Here is a 15,118-nt window from a genome sequence, read left to right as displayed (position 1 = left end):
TTGTGAAGTACACCAGTCACTCCTGCAGCACAGCACCCCCACAACATGATGCTGCCACATCTTCGGCTTGCAAGCCTCCCCCTATTTCCTCCAAACATAGTGATGGTCATTATGGCCAAACAGTTGTATTTTTGTTTCATCAGACCAGAGGACATTTCTCCAAAATGTATGATCTTTGTCCCCATGTGCAGTTGCAAACTGTAGTCTGGCTTTTTTATGGTGGTTTTGGATCATGGCGCCAGACCAAACTGGAAGTCTTCCGACTAGCTTGGAAAGACAGTACCATGCAGTATCGAAGAGCCCTTACTGCTGCTCGATCATCCTATTTTTCCAACTTAATTGAGGAAAATAAGAACAATCCGAAATTTCTGTTTGATACTGTCACAAAGCTAATTAAAAAGCAGCATTCCCCAAGTGAGGATGGCTTTCACTTCAACAGTAATAAATTCATGAACTTCTTTGAGGAAAAGATCATGATTATTAGAAGGCAAATTACGGACTCCTCTTTAAATCTGCGTATTCCTCCAAAGCTCAGATGTCCTGAGTCTGCACAACTCTGCCAGGACCTAGGATCAAGAGAGACACTTAAGTGTTTTAGTACTATATCTCTTGACACAATTATGAAAATAATCATGGCCTCTAAACCTTCAAGCTGCATACTGGACCCTATTCCAACTAAACTACTGAAAGAGCTGCTTCCTGTGCTTGGCCCTCCTATGTTGAACATAATAAACGTCTCTCTATCCACTGGATGTGTACCAAACTCACTAAAAGTGGCAGTAATAAAGCCTCTCTTGAAAAAGCCAAACCTTGACCCAGAAAATATAAAAAACTATCGGCCTATATCGAATCTTCCATTCCTCTCAAATTTTAGAAAAGGCTGTTGCGCAGCAACTCACTGCCTTCCTGAAGGCAAACAATGTATACCAAATGCTTCAGTCTGGTTTTAGACCCCATCATAGCACTGAGACTGCACTTGTGAAGGTGGTAAATTACCTTTGAATGGCATCAGACCGAGGCTCTGCATCTGTCCTCGTGCTCCTAGACCTTAGTACTGCTTTTGATACCATCGATCACCACATTCTTTTGGAGAGATTGGAAACCCAAATTGGTCTACACGGACAAGTTCTGGCCTGGTTAAGATCTTATCTGTCGGAAAGATATCAGTTTGTCTCTGTGAATGGTTTGTCCTCTGACATATCAACTGTAAATTTCGGTGTTCCTCAAGGTTCCGTTTTAGGACCACTATTGTTTTCACTATATATTTTACCTCTTGGGGATGTCATTCGAAAACATAATGTTAACTTTCACTGCCATGCGGATGATACACAGCTGTACATTTCAATGAAACACGGTGAAGCCCCAAAATTGCCCTCGCTAGAAGCCTGTGTTTCAGACATAAGGAAGTGGATGGCTGCAAACTTTCTACTTTTAAACTTGGACAAAACAGAGATGCTTGTTCTAGGTCCCAAGAAACAAGGAGATCTTCTGTTGAATCTGTGAATTAATCTTGATGGTTGTACAGTCGTCTCAAATAAAACTGTGAAGGACCTCTGCGTTACTCTTGACCCTGATCTCTCTTTTGACAAACATATCAAGACTGTTTCAAGGAAAGCTTTTTTCCATCTATGTAACATTGCAAAAATCAGAAACTTTCTGTCCAAAAATGATGCAGAAAAATTAATCCATGCTTTTGTTACTTCTAGGTTAGACTACTGCAATGCTCTACTTTCCGGCTACCCGGATAAAGCACTAAATCAACTTCAGTTAGTGCTAAATACGGCTGCTAGAATCCTGACTAGAACCAAAAAATGTGATCATATTACTCCAGTGCTAGCCTCCCTACACTGGCTTCCTGTTAAGGCAATGGCTGATTTCAAGGTTTTACTGCTAACCTGCAAAGCATTACATGGGCTTGCTCCTACCTATCTCTCTGATTTGGTCCTGCCGTACATACCTACATGTACGCTACGGTCACAAGACACAGGCCTCCTAATTGTCCCTAGAATTTCTAAGCAAACAGCTGGAGGCAGGGCTTACTCCTATAGAACTCCATTTTTATGGAATGGTCTGCCTACCCATGTGAGAGACGCAGACTCGGTCTCAACCTTTAAGTCTTTACTGAAGACTCATCTCTTCAGTGGGTCATATGATTGAGTGTAGTCTGGTGAAGGTGAACGGAAAGGAGTGTGAAGGTGAACGGAAAGGCTCTGGAGCAACGAACCGCCCTTGCTGTCTCCGCCTGGCCGGTTTCCCTCTTTCCACTGGGATTCTCTGCCTCTAACCCTATTACAGGGGCTGAGTCACTGGCTTACTGGTGCTCTTCCATGCCGTCCCTAGGAGGGGTATGTCACTTGAGTGGGTTGAGTCACTGATGTGATCTTCCTGTCTGGGTTGGCACCCCCCTTGCGTTGTACCGTGGCTGAGATCTTTGTGGGCTATACTCGGCCTTGTCTCAGGATGGTAAGTTGGTGGTTGAAGATATCCCTCTAGTGGTGTGCTTTGGCAAAGTGGGTGGGGTTATATCCTTCCTGTTTGGCCCTGTCCGGGGGTATCATCGGATGGGGCCACAGTGTCTCCTGACCCCTCCTGTCTCAGCCTCCAGTATTTATGCTGTAGTAGTTTGTGTCTGGGGGCTAGGGTCAGTTTGTTATATCTGGAGTACTTCTCCTGTCTTATCCGGTGTCCTGTGTGAATTTAAGTATGCTCTCTCTAATTCTCTCTTTCTTTCTCTCTCTCGGAGACCTGAGCCTGAGCCCTACCCTACCCTGCCCATACCTCAGGACTACCTGGCATGATTACTCCTTGCTGTCCCCAGTCCACCTGGCCGTGCTGCTGCTCCAGTTTCAAATCTCCATTCGAATGGTTCAAAAATAAACATATCCAGGTGTTAGAATGGCCAAGTCAAAGTCCAGACCTGAATCCAATCGAGAATCTGTGGAAAGAACTGAAAACTGCTGTTCACAAATGCTCTCCATCCAACCTCACTGAGCTCGAGCTGTTTTGCAAGGAGGAATGGGAAAAAATGTCAGTCTCTCGATGTGCAAAACTGATAGAGACATACCCCAAGCGACTTACAGCTGTAATCGCAGCAAAAGGTGGCGTTACAAAGTATTAACGTAAGGGGGCTGAATAATTTTGCACGCCCAATTTTTCAGTTTTTGATTTGTTAAAAAAGTTAGAAATATCCAATAAATGTCGTTCCACTTCATGATTGTGTCCCACTTGTTGTTGATTCTTCACAAAAAAATACAGTTTTATATCTTTATGTTTGAAGCCTGAAATGTGGCAAAAGGTCGCAAAGTTCAAGGGGGGCGAATACTTTCGCAAGGCACTGTATAAGGTCCCACAGTTGACCGTGCATTTCAGAGCAAAAACCAAGCCATGAGGTCAAAGGAATTGTCCGTAGAGCTCTGAGACAGGATTGTGTTGAGGCACAGATCTGGGGAAGGGTACCAAAAAATGTCTGCAGCATTGAAGTTCCCCAAGAATGAAGTGACAGTGGTTGCCTGGCCAAACTGAACAATCAGGAGAGAAGGGCCTTGGTCAGGGAGGTGATCAAGAACCTGATGGTCACTCTGACAGGGCTCTAGAGTTCCTCTGTGGAGATGGGAGAACCTTCCAGAAGGACAACCATCTCTGCAGCACCCCACCAATCAGGCACTTATGGTAGAGTTGCCAGGCGGAAGCCACTTTTCAGTAAAAGGCACATGACAGCCTGCTTGGACTTTGCCAAAAGTCACCCAAAGACTCTCAGACCATCAGAAACAAGGTTTTCTGGTCTAATGAAACCCGAGATTGAACTCTTTGGCCTGAATGCCAAGCATCGAGTCTAGAGGAAACCTGGCACCATCCCTATGGTGAAGCAAGGTGGTGGCAGCATCATGCTGTGGGGATGTTTTTCAGGGGCAAGGACTGGGAAACTGGTCAGGATTGGTGCAAAGATTAACTGAGCAAAAGTACAGAGATATCCTTGATGAAAACCTGCTCCAGAGTGCTCAGAACCTCAGATTGGGGCGAAGGTTCACCTTCCAACAGTACAACGACCCTAAGCACACAGCCAAGACAACGCAGGAGTGGCTTCAGGACAAGTCTCTGAATGTCCTTGAGTGGCCCAGTCAGAACCCGGACATGAACCTGATCTAACATCTCTGGAGAGACCTGAAAATAGTTGTGCCGTAACGCTCCCCATCCAACCTGACAGAGCTTGAGATGATCTGCAGAGAAGAATGAGAGAAACTCCCCAAACACAGGTGTGCCAAGCTTGTAGCGTCATACCAAAGAAGACTCAAGGCTGTAATCATTGCCTTTATGTGCTTTAAGAAAGTACTGAATAAAGGGTCTGAATACTTATGTAAATGTGATATTTTTATTACATTGGCAAAAAAAAAATCTGTACCTCATAACAAAGCAAAACCAGGTTTTGTGTGTAGATTGATTAGGAAAACATTGGAAAAAGTCAAGGGGTCTGAATACTTTCTAAATGCACTGTGTGTACGTACTTATATATTTACTTATTTACATGTAACTTGTGTATGTAATTGTATGGCTAGATGAATGCATTAATGGGTGTATGAAGGTACAGTATCATGAATGGATACTTACATTTTAAGCTTTTTAGAAAATCCAAAAGGCATTGTTTGAAACAAAATAATTGTTTATTTGGCATTCCTTTGGTTAACATTTATGATCTTACCGTTTAGCAAAATATTCACACCAATTTTCAAGTAACAGTACATATTCATTTATTTATTTCTGAATGCAGAAAATCTAGTTCTCTCTTCTTTCTCATATCATTCATGTGTACAAATCTGATAATGTGGCACAAACCATCCCACTAATCAACATCAACGTCCTCTCTCCACAGATGCTGGTGGTAAGGTGCCACCTATTGACCGAAAGTAGAAATGCATTGAGAAATGCATTGAGATAGAACATAAAAAATATCCTCATTTAATAAATATACCCTTTCGATCTGATTGGTACAGAAGGTATTGCTTCAGTTCTGTGGGGATCTGAAGACCATGGATTGAACTAAGTCTGGCCTTTCCCAAAACCTTCCTGATGGACAGCCGGCACTGCTGCATCAGATGAGACACTCCTGGTCAGCCATCAGAGGAGAAACAGCCATCATTTAGATAACATAAAGATGTTCTCAGGGTTTGATATTGTTTATAACACAAGCACAATACTATGCAAATCTATTAATAAATCATGCAAGAACCAAGAATCCTTTCACAAACACATCCATGATGGATTTAAACTCGATGTATACAACAGCAGTTCAAAGCACCACAGAATCTTCTGTTCAAAATCTTACGGGTCTAGCTACCTCCTCTGTGGCCCAGTAGTTTCTCAACGGGGCTGTTGGGAGGGGCCAGGTCCAGGGGCTGCTTGCCCTGTGTGTCTCTGCAGTTGCAGTCAGCCCCGTGCTCCAGGAGAACAGACACCAGCTCAGGGTTGGACAGACGGGCTGCCGTGTGCAGAGGAGAGTCCCCATCCTTACTCCTGTTCACACTAGCACCTGACAGAGAGCATATACAGTGCCTTGCGAAAGTATTCGCCCCCCTTGAACTTTGCGACCTTTTGCCACATTTCAGGCTTCAAACATAAAGATATAAAACTGTATTTTTTTGTGAAGAATCAACAACAAGTGGGACACAATCATGAAGTGGAACGACATTTATTGGATATTTCAAACTTTTTTAACAAATCAAAAACTGAAAAATTGGGCGTACAAAATTATTCAGCCCCTTTACTTTCAGTGCAGCAAACTATCTCCAGAAGTTCAGTGAGGATCTCTGAATGATCCAATGTTGACCTAAATGACTAATGATGATAAATACAATCCACCTGTGTGTAATCAAGTCTCCGTATAAATGCACCTGCACTGTGATAGTCTCAGAGGTCCGTCAAAAGCGCAGAGAGCATCATGAAGAACAAGGAACACACCAGGCAGGTCCGAGATACTGTTGTGAAGAAGTTTAAAGCCGGATTTGGATACATAAGATTTCCCAAGCTTTAAACATCCCAAGGAGCACTGTGCAAGCGATAATATTGAAATGGAAGGAGTATCAGACCACTGCAAATCTACCAAGACCTGGCCGTCCCTCTAAACTTTCAGCTCATACAAGGAGAAGACTGATCAGAGATGCAGCCAAGAGGCCCATGATCACTCTGGATGAACTGCAGAGATCTACAGCTGAGGTGGGAGACTCTGTCCATAGCACAACAATCAGTCGTATATTGCACAAATCTGGCCTTTATGGAAGAGTGGCAAGAAGAAAGCCATTTCTTAAAGATATCCATAAGAAGTGTAGTTTAAAGTTTGCCACAAGCCACCTGGGAGACACACCAAACATGTGGAAGAAGGTGCTCTGGTCAGATGAAACCAAAATTGAACTTTTTGGCAACAATGCAAAACGTTATGTTTGGCGTAAAAGCAACACAGCTGAACACACCATCCCCACTGTCAAACATGGTGGTGGCAGCATCATGGTTTGGGCCTGCTTTTCTTCAGCAGAGACAGGGAAGATGGTTAAAATTGATGGGAAGATGGATGGAGCCAAATACAGGACCATTCTGGAAGAAAACCTGATGGAGTCTGCAAAAGACCTGAGACTGGGACGGAGATTTGTCTTCCAACAAGACAATGATCCAAAACATAAAGCAAAATCTACAATGGAATGGTTCAAAAATAAACATATCCAGGTGTTAGAATGGCCAAGTCAAAGTCCAGACCTGAATCCAATCGAGAATCTGTGGAAAGAACTGAAAACTGCTGTTCACAAATGCTCTCCATCCAACCTCACTGAGCTCGAGCTGTTTTGCAAGGAGGAATGGGAAAAAATGTCAGTCTCTCGATGTGCAAAACTGATAGAGACATACCCCAAGCGACTTACAGCTGTAATCACAGCAAAAGGTGGCGCTACAAAGTATTAACTTAAGGGGGCTGAATAATTTTGCACGCCCAATTTTTAAGTTTTTGATTTGTTAAAAAAGTTTGAAATATCCAATAAATGTCGTTCCACTTCATGATTGTGTCCCACTTGTTGTTGATTCTTCACAAAAAAATACAGTTTTATATCTTTATGTTTGAAGCCTGAAATGTGGCAAAAGGTCGCAAAGTTCAAGGGGGCCGAATACTTTCGCAAGGCACTGTATGTGTGGATATTGTGTGTAAATGTGTGGATTTTGTATGTAGCCTACCGTAAATGTCAAATGAGAGTATCATATAGTATTTGAGCACCTTGTGATAGAAGCACCCTGGTCAATGTCTAGTCCAGATTCTATCTATCTATACATCCTTTCTGCGTAATAACAAACTAAAGAGAATACATTTTCATACCAAGCTGAAGCAGTTTCCTCACGGTACTCAGATGCTGATTTGTGCAGGCAATGTAGAGTGGCGAGCCTGATTGGTCAGTGTGCTGATCTACATCTGCCCCGTGATGAACCAGAGACTCAATGCACTCTGGGTGACCTGGACATAGATATATTCAGGGGATAAAGAACAGTGTTTGGGATCTGCTTTGAAAAACTGCTTACTGTATCTAAGTCTGGGGAATGATACATTTCATTACACTATCATAAAAAATATCAAATCTGACTGGTTTAAAAAAGTGCTATAGCTCCTAGGTATTACAACAACAAAAAAATAACTGCAACAACAACAAATGGAGTTCATGGTGCTTTTTTTTATTTGATTAAAGCTGACGATAAAAGCTAAGAATGTGACCCCTGACCTTTGGCTGCAGCCTCGTGGATGGGGGAGGCTGAGAGGCTGGATCCCTGGGGTGAGGCTCCGTGCTGGAGGAGCAGGGTCACACAGGCCACGTGACCCCGGGCACAGGCCTCCGACAGAGGGGTGGTCTTCTCCAACATGGGGACATTCACCTGGTACCGCAGACAACAACATATATCTTGCCAGATACCTCTACCATCCTATACAAACCAACATAACTGCTGGTGATAGCCTGCTGAGAAGGTTAACACTCCACTGGTTGTCACATTCCAAGCATATTAGTGTGCCTGGGAATGGAGGTTGCACACCTATATGGAGATATACACTGCTCAAAAAAATAAAGGGAACACTAAAATAACACATCCTAGATCTGAATGAATGAAATATTCTTATTAAATACTTTTTCTTTACATGGTTGAATGTGCTGACAACAAAATCACACAAAAAGTATCAATGGAAATCAAATGTATCAACCCACGGAGGTCTGGATTTGGAGTCACACTCAAAATTAAAGTGGAAAACCACACTATAGGCTGATCCAACTTTGATGTAATGTCCTTAAAACAAGTCAAAATGAGGCTCAGTAGTGTGTGTGGCCTCCAGGTGCCTGTATGACCTCCCTACAATGCCTGGGCATGCTCCGGATGAGGTGGCGGATGGTCTCTTGAGGGATCTCCTCCCAGACCTGGACTAAAGCATCCGCCAACTCCTGGACAGTCTGTGGATGGAGCGAGACATGATGTCCCAGATGTGCTCAATTGGATTCAGGTCTGGGGAACGGGTGGGCCAGTCCATAGCATCAATGCCTTCCTCTTGCAGGAACTGCTGACACACTCCAGCCACATGAGGTCTAGCATTGTCTTGCATTAGGAGGAACCCAGGGCCAACCGCACCAGCATATGGTCTCACAAGGGGTAAGAGGATCTCATCTCGGTACCTAATGGCAGTCAGGCTAACTTTGGCGAGCACATGGAGGGCTGTGCAGCCCCGCAAAGAAATGTCACCCCACACCATGACTGACCCACCGCCAAACCGGTCATGCTGGAGGATGTTGCAGGCAGCAGAACATTCTCCACGGCGTCTCCATACTCTGTCACATGTGCTCAGTGTGAACCTGCTTTCATCTGTGAAGAGCACAGGGCACCAGCGGCGAATTTGCCAAACTTGGTGTTCTCTGGCAAATGCCAAACGTCCTGCACGGTGTTGGGCTGTAAGCACAACCCCCACCTGTGGACGTCGGGCCCTCATACCACCCTCATGGAGTCTGTTTCTAACCGTTTGAGCAGATACATGCACATTTGTGGCCTGCTGGAGGTCATTTTGTAGGGCTCTGGCAGTGCTCCTCCTGCTCCTCCTTGCACAAAGGCGGAGGTAGCGGTCCTGCTGCTGGGTTGTTGCCCTCCTACGGCCTCCTCCACGTCTCCTGATGTACTGGCCTGTCTCCTGGTAGCGCCTCCATGCTCTGGACACTACGCTGACAGACACAGCAAACCTTCTTGCCACATCTCGCATTGATGTGCCATCCTGGATGAGCTGCACTACCTGAGCCACTTGTGTGGGTTGTAGACTCCGTCTCATGCTACCACTAGAGTGAAAGCACCGCCAGCATTCAAAAGTGACCAAAACATCAGCCAGGAAGCATAGGAACTGAGAAGTGGTCTGTGGTCCCCACCTGCAGAACCACTCCTTTATTGGGGGTGTCTTGCTAAATGCCTATAATTTCCACCTGTTGTCTATTCCATTTTCACAATAGCATGTGAAATTGATTGTCAATCAGTGTTGCTTCCTAAGTGGACAGTTTGATTTCACAGAAGTGTGATTGACTTGGAGTTACATTGTGTTGTTTAAGTGTTCCCTTTATTTTTTTGAGCAGTGTATAAAGTGTTGGTCCCATGTTTCCTGAGCTGAAATAAAAGATCCTAGAAATGTTATATGTACGCACAAAAAGCTTATTTACATGTGCACACATTTGTTAACATTCCTGTTAGTGAACATTTCTCCTTTCCCAAGATGATCAATCCACTTGACAGGTGTGGCAAATCAAGAAGCTGATTAAACAGCATGATCATTACACAAGTGCTCTTTGTGCTGGGGTCAATAAAAGGCCACTCTAAAATGTGCAGTTTTGTCACACAACACAATGCCACAGTTGTCTGAAGTATTGAGAGTGCAATTGGCATGCTGACTGCAGGAATGTCCACCAAAGCTGTTGCCAGAGAATCGAATTAGCCGCCTCCAATGTTGTAGAGAATTTGGCAGTGTGTCCAACCGGCCTCAACCGCAGACCACGTGTAACCGCACCAGCCCCGGACCTCCACATCCGGCTTCTTCACCTATGGGATCATCTGAGACCAGCCACCTGGACAGCTGATGAAAGTGTGGGTTTGCACAACCAAATAATTTCTGCACAAATTGTCAGAAAGTCTCAGGGAAGCTCATCTGCGTGCTGACTGCAGTTTGGCATTGTAAACAACTTCAGTGGGCAAATGCTCATCTTGGATGGCCACTGGCATACTGAAGAAGTGTGCTCTTCACGGATGAACCCCTGTCACAACTGTAATTGGCAGATGGCAGGGCATCGTGTGGGCGAGCGGTTTGTTGATGTCAACATTGTGAACAGAGTACCCCATAGTGGCGGTGGGGTTATGGTATGGGCAGGTTATAAGCTACAGACAATGAACACAATTGCATTTTATCGATGGCAATTTGAATGCACAGAGATACCATGACGAGATCCTGAGGCCCATTGTCGTGCCATTCATCCGCCGCCATCACCTCATGTTTCAGCATTATAATGCACAGCCCCATGTCGCAAGGACCTGTACAGAATTCCTGGAAGCTGAAAATGTCCCAGTTCTTCCATGGACTGCATACTCACCAGACATGTCACCCCTTGAGCATGTTTGGAATGCTCTGGATAGACGTGTATGACAGCGTGTTCCAGTTCGAGCTAATATCCAGCAACTTCGCACAGCCATTGAATAGGAGTGGGACAACATTCCACAGGCCACAATCATCAGCCTGATCAACTCTATGCGAAAGAGATGTTCCGTGCTGCATGAGACAAATGGTGGTCACATCACATACTGACTGGTTTTGTGATTCATGCCCCTACTTCTTTAAAGGTACAGTGCCTTGCGAAAGTATTCGGCCTCCTTGAACTTTGCGACCTTTTGCCACATTTCAGGCTTCAAACATAAAGATATAAAACTGTATTTTTTTGTGAAGAATCAACAACAAGTGGGACACAATCATGAAGTGGAACGACATTTATTGGATATTTCAAACTTTTTTAACAAATCAAAAACTGAAAAATTGGGCGTGCAAAATTATTCAGCCCCCTTAATTTAATACTTTGTAGCGCCACCTTTTGCTGCGATTACAGCTGTAAGTCGCTTGGGGTATGTCTCTATCAGTTTTGCACATCGAGAGACTGACATTTTTTCCCATTCCTCCTTGCAAAACAGCTCGAGCTCAGTGAGGTTGGATGGAGAGCATTTGTGAACAGCAGTTTTCAGTTCTTTCCACAGATTCTCGATTGGATTCAGGTCTGGACTTTGACTTGGCCATTCTAACACCTGGATATGTTTATATTTGAACCATTCCATTGTAGATTTTGCTTTATGTTTTGGATCATTGTCTTGTTGGAAGACAAATCTCCGTCCCAGTCTCAGGTCTTTTGCAGACTCCATCAGGTTTTCTTCCAGAATGGTCCTGTATTTGGCTCCATCCATCTTCCCATCAATTTTAACCATCTTCCCTGTCCCTGCTGAAGAAAAGCAGGCCCAAACCATGATGCTGCCACCACCATGTTTGACAGTGGGGATGGTGTGTTCAGCTGTGTTGCTTTTACGCCAAACATAACGTTTTGCATTGTTGCCAAAAAGTTCAATTTTGGTTTCATCTGACCAGAGCACCTTCTTCCACATGTTTGGTGTGTCTCCCAGGTGGCTTGTGGCAAACTTTAAACGACACTTTTTATGGATATCTTTAAGAAATGGCTTTCTTCTTGCCACTCTTCCATAAAGGCCAGATTTGTGCAATATACGACTGATTGTTGTCCTATGGACAGAGTCTCCCACCTCAGCTGTAGATCTCTGCAGTTCATCCAGACTGATCATGGGCCTCTTGGCTGCATCTCTGATCAGTTTTCTCCTTGTATGAGCTGAAAGTTTAGCGGGACGCCCAGGTCTTGGTAGATTTGCAGTGGTCTGATACTCCTTCCATTTCAATATTATCGCTTGCACAGTGCTCCTTGGGATGTTTAAAGCTTGGTAAATCTTTTTGTATCCAAATCCGGCTTTAAACTTCTATCTCAGACCTGCCTGGTGTGTTCCTTGTTCTTCATGATGCTCTCTGCGCTTTTAACGGACCTCTGAGACTATCACAGTGCAGGTGCATTTATACGGAGACTTGATTACACACAGGTGGATTGTATTTATCATCATTAGTCATTTAGGTCAACATTGGATCGTTCAGAGATCCTCACTGAACTTCTGGAGAGAGTTTGCTGCACTGAAAGTAAAGGGGCTGAATAATTTTGCACGCCCAATTTTTCAGTTTTTGATTTGTTAAAAAAGTTTGAAATATCCAATAAATGTCGTTCCACTTCATGATTGTGTCCCACTTGTTGTTGATTCTTCACAAAAAAATACAGTTTTATATCTTTATGTTTGAAGCTTGAAATGTGGCAAAAGGTCGCAAAGTTCAAGGGGGCTGAATACTTTCGCAAGGCACTGTATCTGACCAACAGATGCATATCTGTATTCCCAGTCATGTGAAATCCATAAATTAGGGCCTAATTGATTTATTTCAATTGACTGATTTCCTGATATGAACTGTAACTCCGAAAAAAACATTTTTTAATTGCATGTTGCGTTTATATTTTTGTTCAGTGTATATATATTTTTTTACCTTAATTTAACTATGCAAGTCAGTTAAGAACAACTTCTTATTTACAATGACGGCCTACCAAGAGCAACAACACGGTAGCAACACAACATGGCAGCAGCACAACATGGTAGCTGCACAAATATGGCACAAACATTGTTAGGCACAGACAACAGCACGAAGGGCAAAAAGTGTAGAGACAACAATACATCACGTGAAGCAGCCACAAGTGTCAGTAAGAGTGTCCATGATTAAGTCGTTGAATGTTGAAATGGCGATGTTTCTTGCAGCTTGTTCCAGTCGCTAGCTGCAGTGAGCTGAAAAAGGAGCAACCCAGGGATGCGTGTGCTTTGGGGACCTTTAACAGAATGTGACTGCCAGAACCGGGGTTGTATGTGGAAGATGAGGGTTGAATGCGGGTATCTCAGATCTGGGGAGTGAGGCTTAAGAGGGTTTTATAAATAAGCATCAACCAGTGTGTCTTGCAACGGGTATACAGAGATCACCAGTTTACAGAGGAGTATAGAGTGCACTGATGTGTCCTATAAGGAGCATTGGTGGCAAATCTGATGGCCGAATGGTAAAGAACGTCTAGCCACTCGACAGCAACCTTACCTTCCGATCTATAAATTACGTCTCCGTAATCTAACATGGGTAGGATGGTCATCTGAATCAGGGTTAGTTTCACAGCTGTGGTGAAAGAGGAGCAATTACGATAGAGGAAACCAAGTCTAGATTTAACCGTGGCTTGCAGCTTGGATATGTGCTGAGAGGACAGTGTACTGTCAAGCCATACTCCCAAGTACTTGTATGAGGTGACTACTGGGGAGGTGCCAGCTGAGTATAAGCCTGTATCATCTGCATATAAATGGTTGAGAGAGCTTCCTACTGCCTGAGCTATGTTGTTGATATTCTGTTTTCGCTCAGTGCTTTATAAAAACGAAAATGTAGACTATTCAACAGTTAAATAAATTGTTACACTCCAATTCAGTAGCTATTGAAACATGTGACTTTACACTCACTCAGTGTACAGTTGGGGTATTGTTGTCTACAGATTTGTGCTAGTAATGTTAAAGTGACAAGGAATGAGTGAAGCTAATCGACAAATAACTCTACAGACACATTTATAACCCATATTCAGAGGGGTCTGCCTGTATTTGGCCTGTGCTTGTTCCACATTGAAATTGAATCATGCAAATAATGTATACAGCTTTGTGCTGTGAGTCTTAAAATCAGCCAAATTCAGAGATGGTGCAGATTAGAGTGAAATTCCTTACTCACATTTGCCCCATTTTCTAACAGTAACCGGGCACAGTCAGTGTGTCCCTGCATACATGCTCCATGAAGGGGAGAGACTCTGTCTTGAGTGGCCAGGTTGACACACGTTCCCTGTGAAAAGGGTTGAAAAATGACACACAAATATAAAACCAATCCTATTCCCTCTGCCAACCATAGATAGACATTTCTCCATATTGAAATTGCTTTGAATGTTCAGTGTGCTAAGCTGTCCCTTGAATAATGCTGTGCTTAAGTGATGCATTCCATCTATATCCCCATTCCGCAGACAATGGTAAGGCTATTGTTACTTTATAAACAGAAATACCAAATAGCAGTTACACTAAAGCTTGCAGGCATGAGCGTGCATAATAAGGACCCACAGGGCACACACTGCTTGAATCGACATTGTTTCCATGTAATTTCAATGCAATTACATTGAACCAACGTGGAATAAACGTTGAATTGACGTCTGTGCCCTGTGGGTCTGGGTGTGCCTTCCTTACCTGAGCTATTAGGTTTCTCAGTGTGAGAACACGTCCATTGTAGGCTGCATCATGAATGGGAGACCAATCTGACTCCATATCTTATAAGAGAAGAACAACAATCATAGGATCATTCACAGATACAGACATTCATTGGCCAAAGCATAGATATAGACAAGTGGAAATTTTTACTGTATCTCACCAAGCAGTCTACTCACCACTCATCAAAGGGTTGGAGAGAAAAACAACTGATCCAGTCTGGGTAGCATTGTTCCTCTGGTTGTCACTGCTGTGTCCTGTAGCCTGTCTCATTGTTGAACTAGAGAGTTCCCCAAATCAGACAGGAGTCTAGTAGTCTGTCTTGCACCATTGGTTTTGTAACATCAGCAACTGGACTTCGACCTGTCGCTGGAGTCAACACTTATCTGTACCCGTCTGTTCCTGAACTGTTTTTGGGTGATTTCGACATCACCTCCCAACTTAAAGCCTGTGATGTCATTTCCCCTCAGCTTCAGTCTGCCCTGCAGGAAGTGGTTTTGAATGCATTGCTGGGCTTGTTTTTACAGTGCATATGGTGTTCATTAGACCCAATTGTGGGCAGAGAGAGTGAGTAGAATCCTGTTGAGCAGATCTGTAACTTGACACTGTCATCACAGACAGTTCACACCCATCACCTCGAGCTAAACAGGGAGGGTTAGAGGGAAGGAGGGGGCTAGAGTAAGAA

General features: G+C 43.8%; 1 protein-coding gene across 1 annotated transcript; it reads right to left on the bottom strand.

Moving 5' to 3' along the window:
* Positions 1-4,639: 4,639 nt before the first annotated feature.
* Positions 4,640-14,885, bottom strand: LOC139380697 (ankyrin repeat and SOCS box protein 9-like). Its single transcript, XM_071123632.1, has 7 exons — positions 14,613-14,885; positions 14,416-14,495; positions 13,916-14,023; positions 7,746-7,896; positions 7,349-7,483; positions 5,333-5,524; positions 4,640-5,101 (listed from the first exon to the last, which is right to left on the bottom strand). Exons 1-7 carry the CDS (start codon positions 14,704-14,706, stop codon positions 4,950-4,952), a joined length of 912 nt encoding a protein of 303 aa, XP_070979733.1. The 5' UTR covers positions 14,707-14,885; the 3' UTR covers positions 4,640-4,949.
* Between the last annotated feature and the right edge of the window lie 233 nt (positions 14,886-15,118).

The sequence above is a fragment of the Oncorhynchus clarkii genome, chromosome 22, assembly GCF_045791955.1.
Source record: "Oncorhynchus clarkii lewisi isolate Uvic-CL-2024 chromosome 22, UVic_Ocla_1.0, whole genome shotgun sequence".
NCBI classification, from domain to species: Eukaryota; Metazoa; Chordata; class Actinopteri; order Salmoniformes; family Salmonidae; genus Oncorhynchus; species Oncorhynchus clarkii.
The sequence above is the reverse complement of the archived record's forward strand: the minus strand, read 5'-3'. Positions and strand labels throughout refer to the sequence as shown.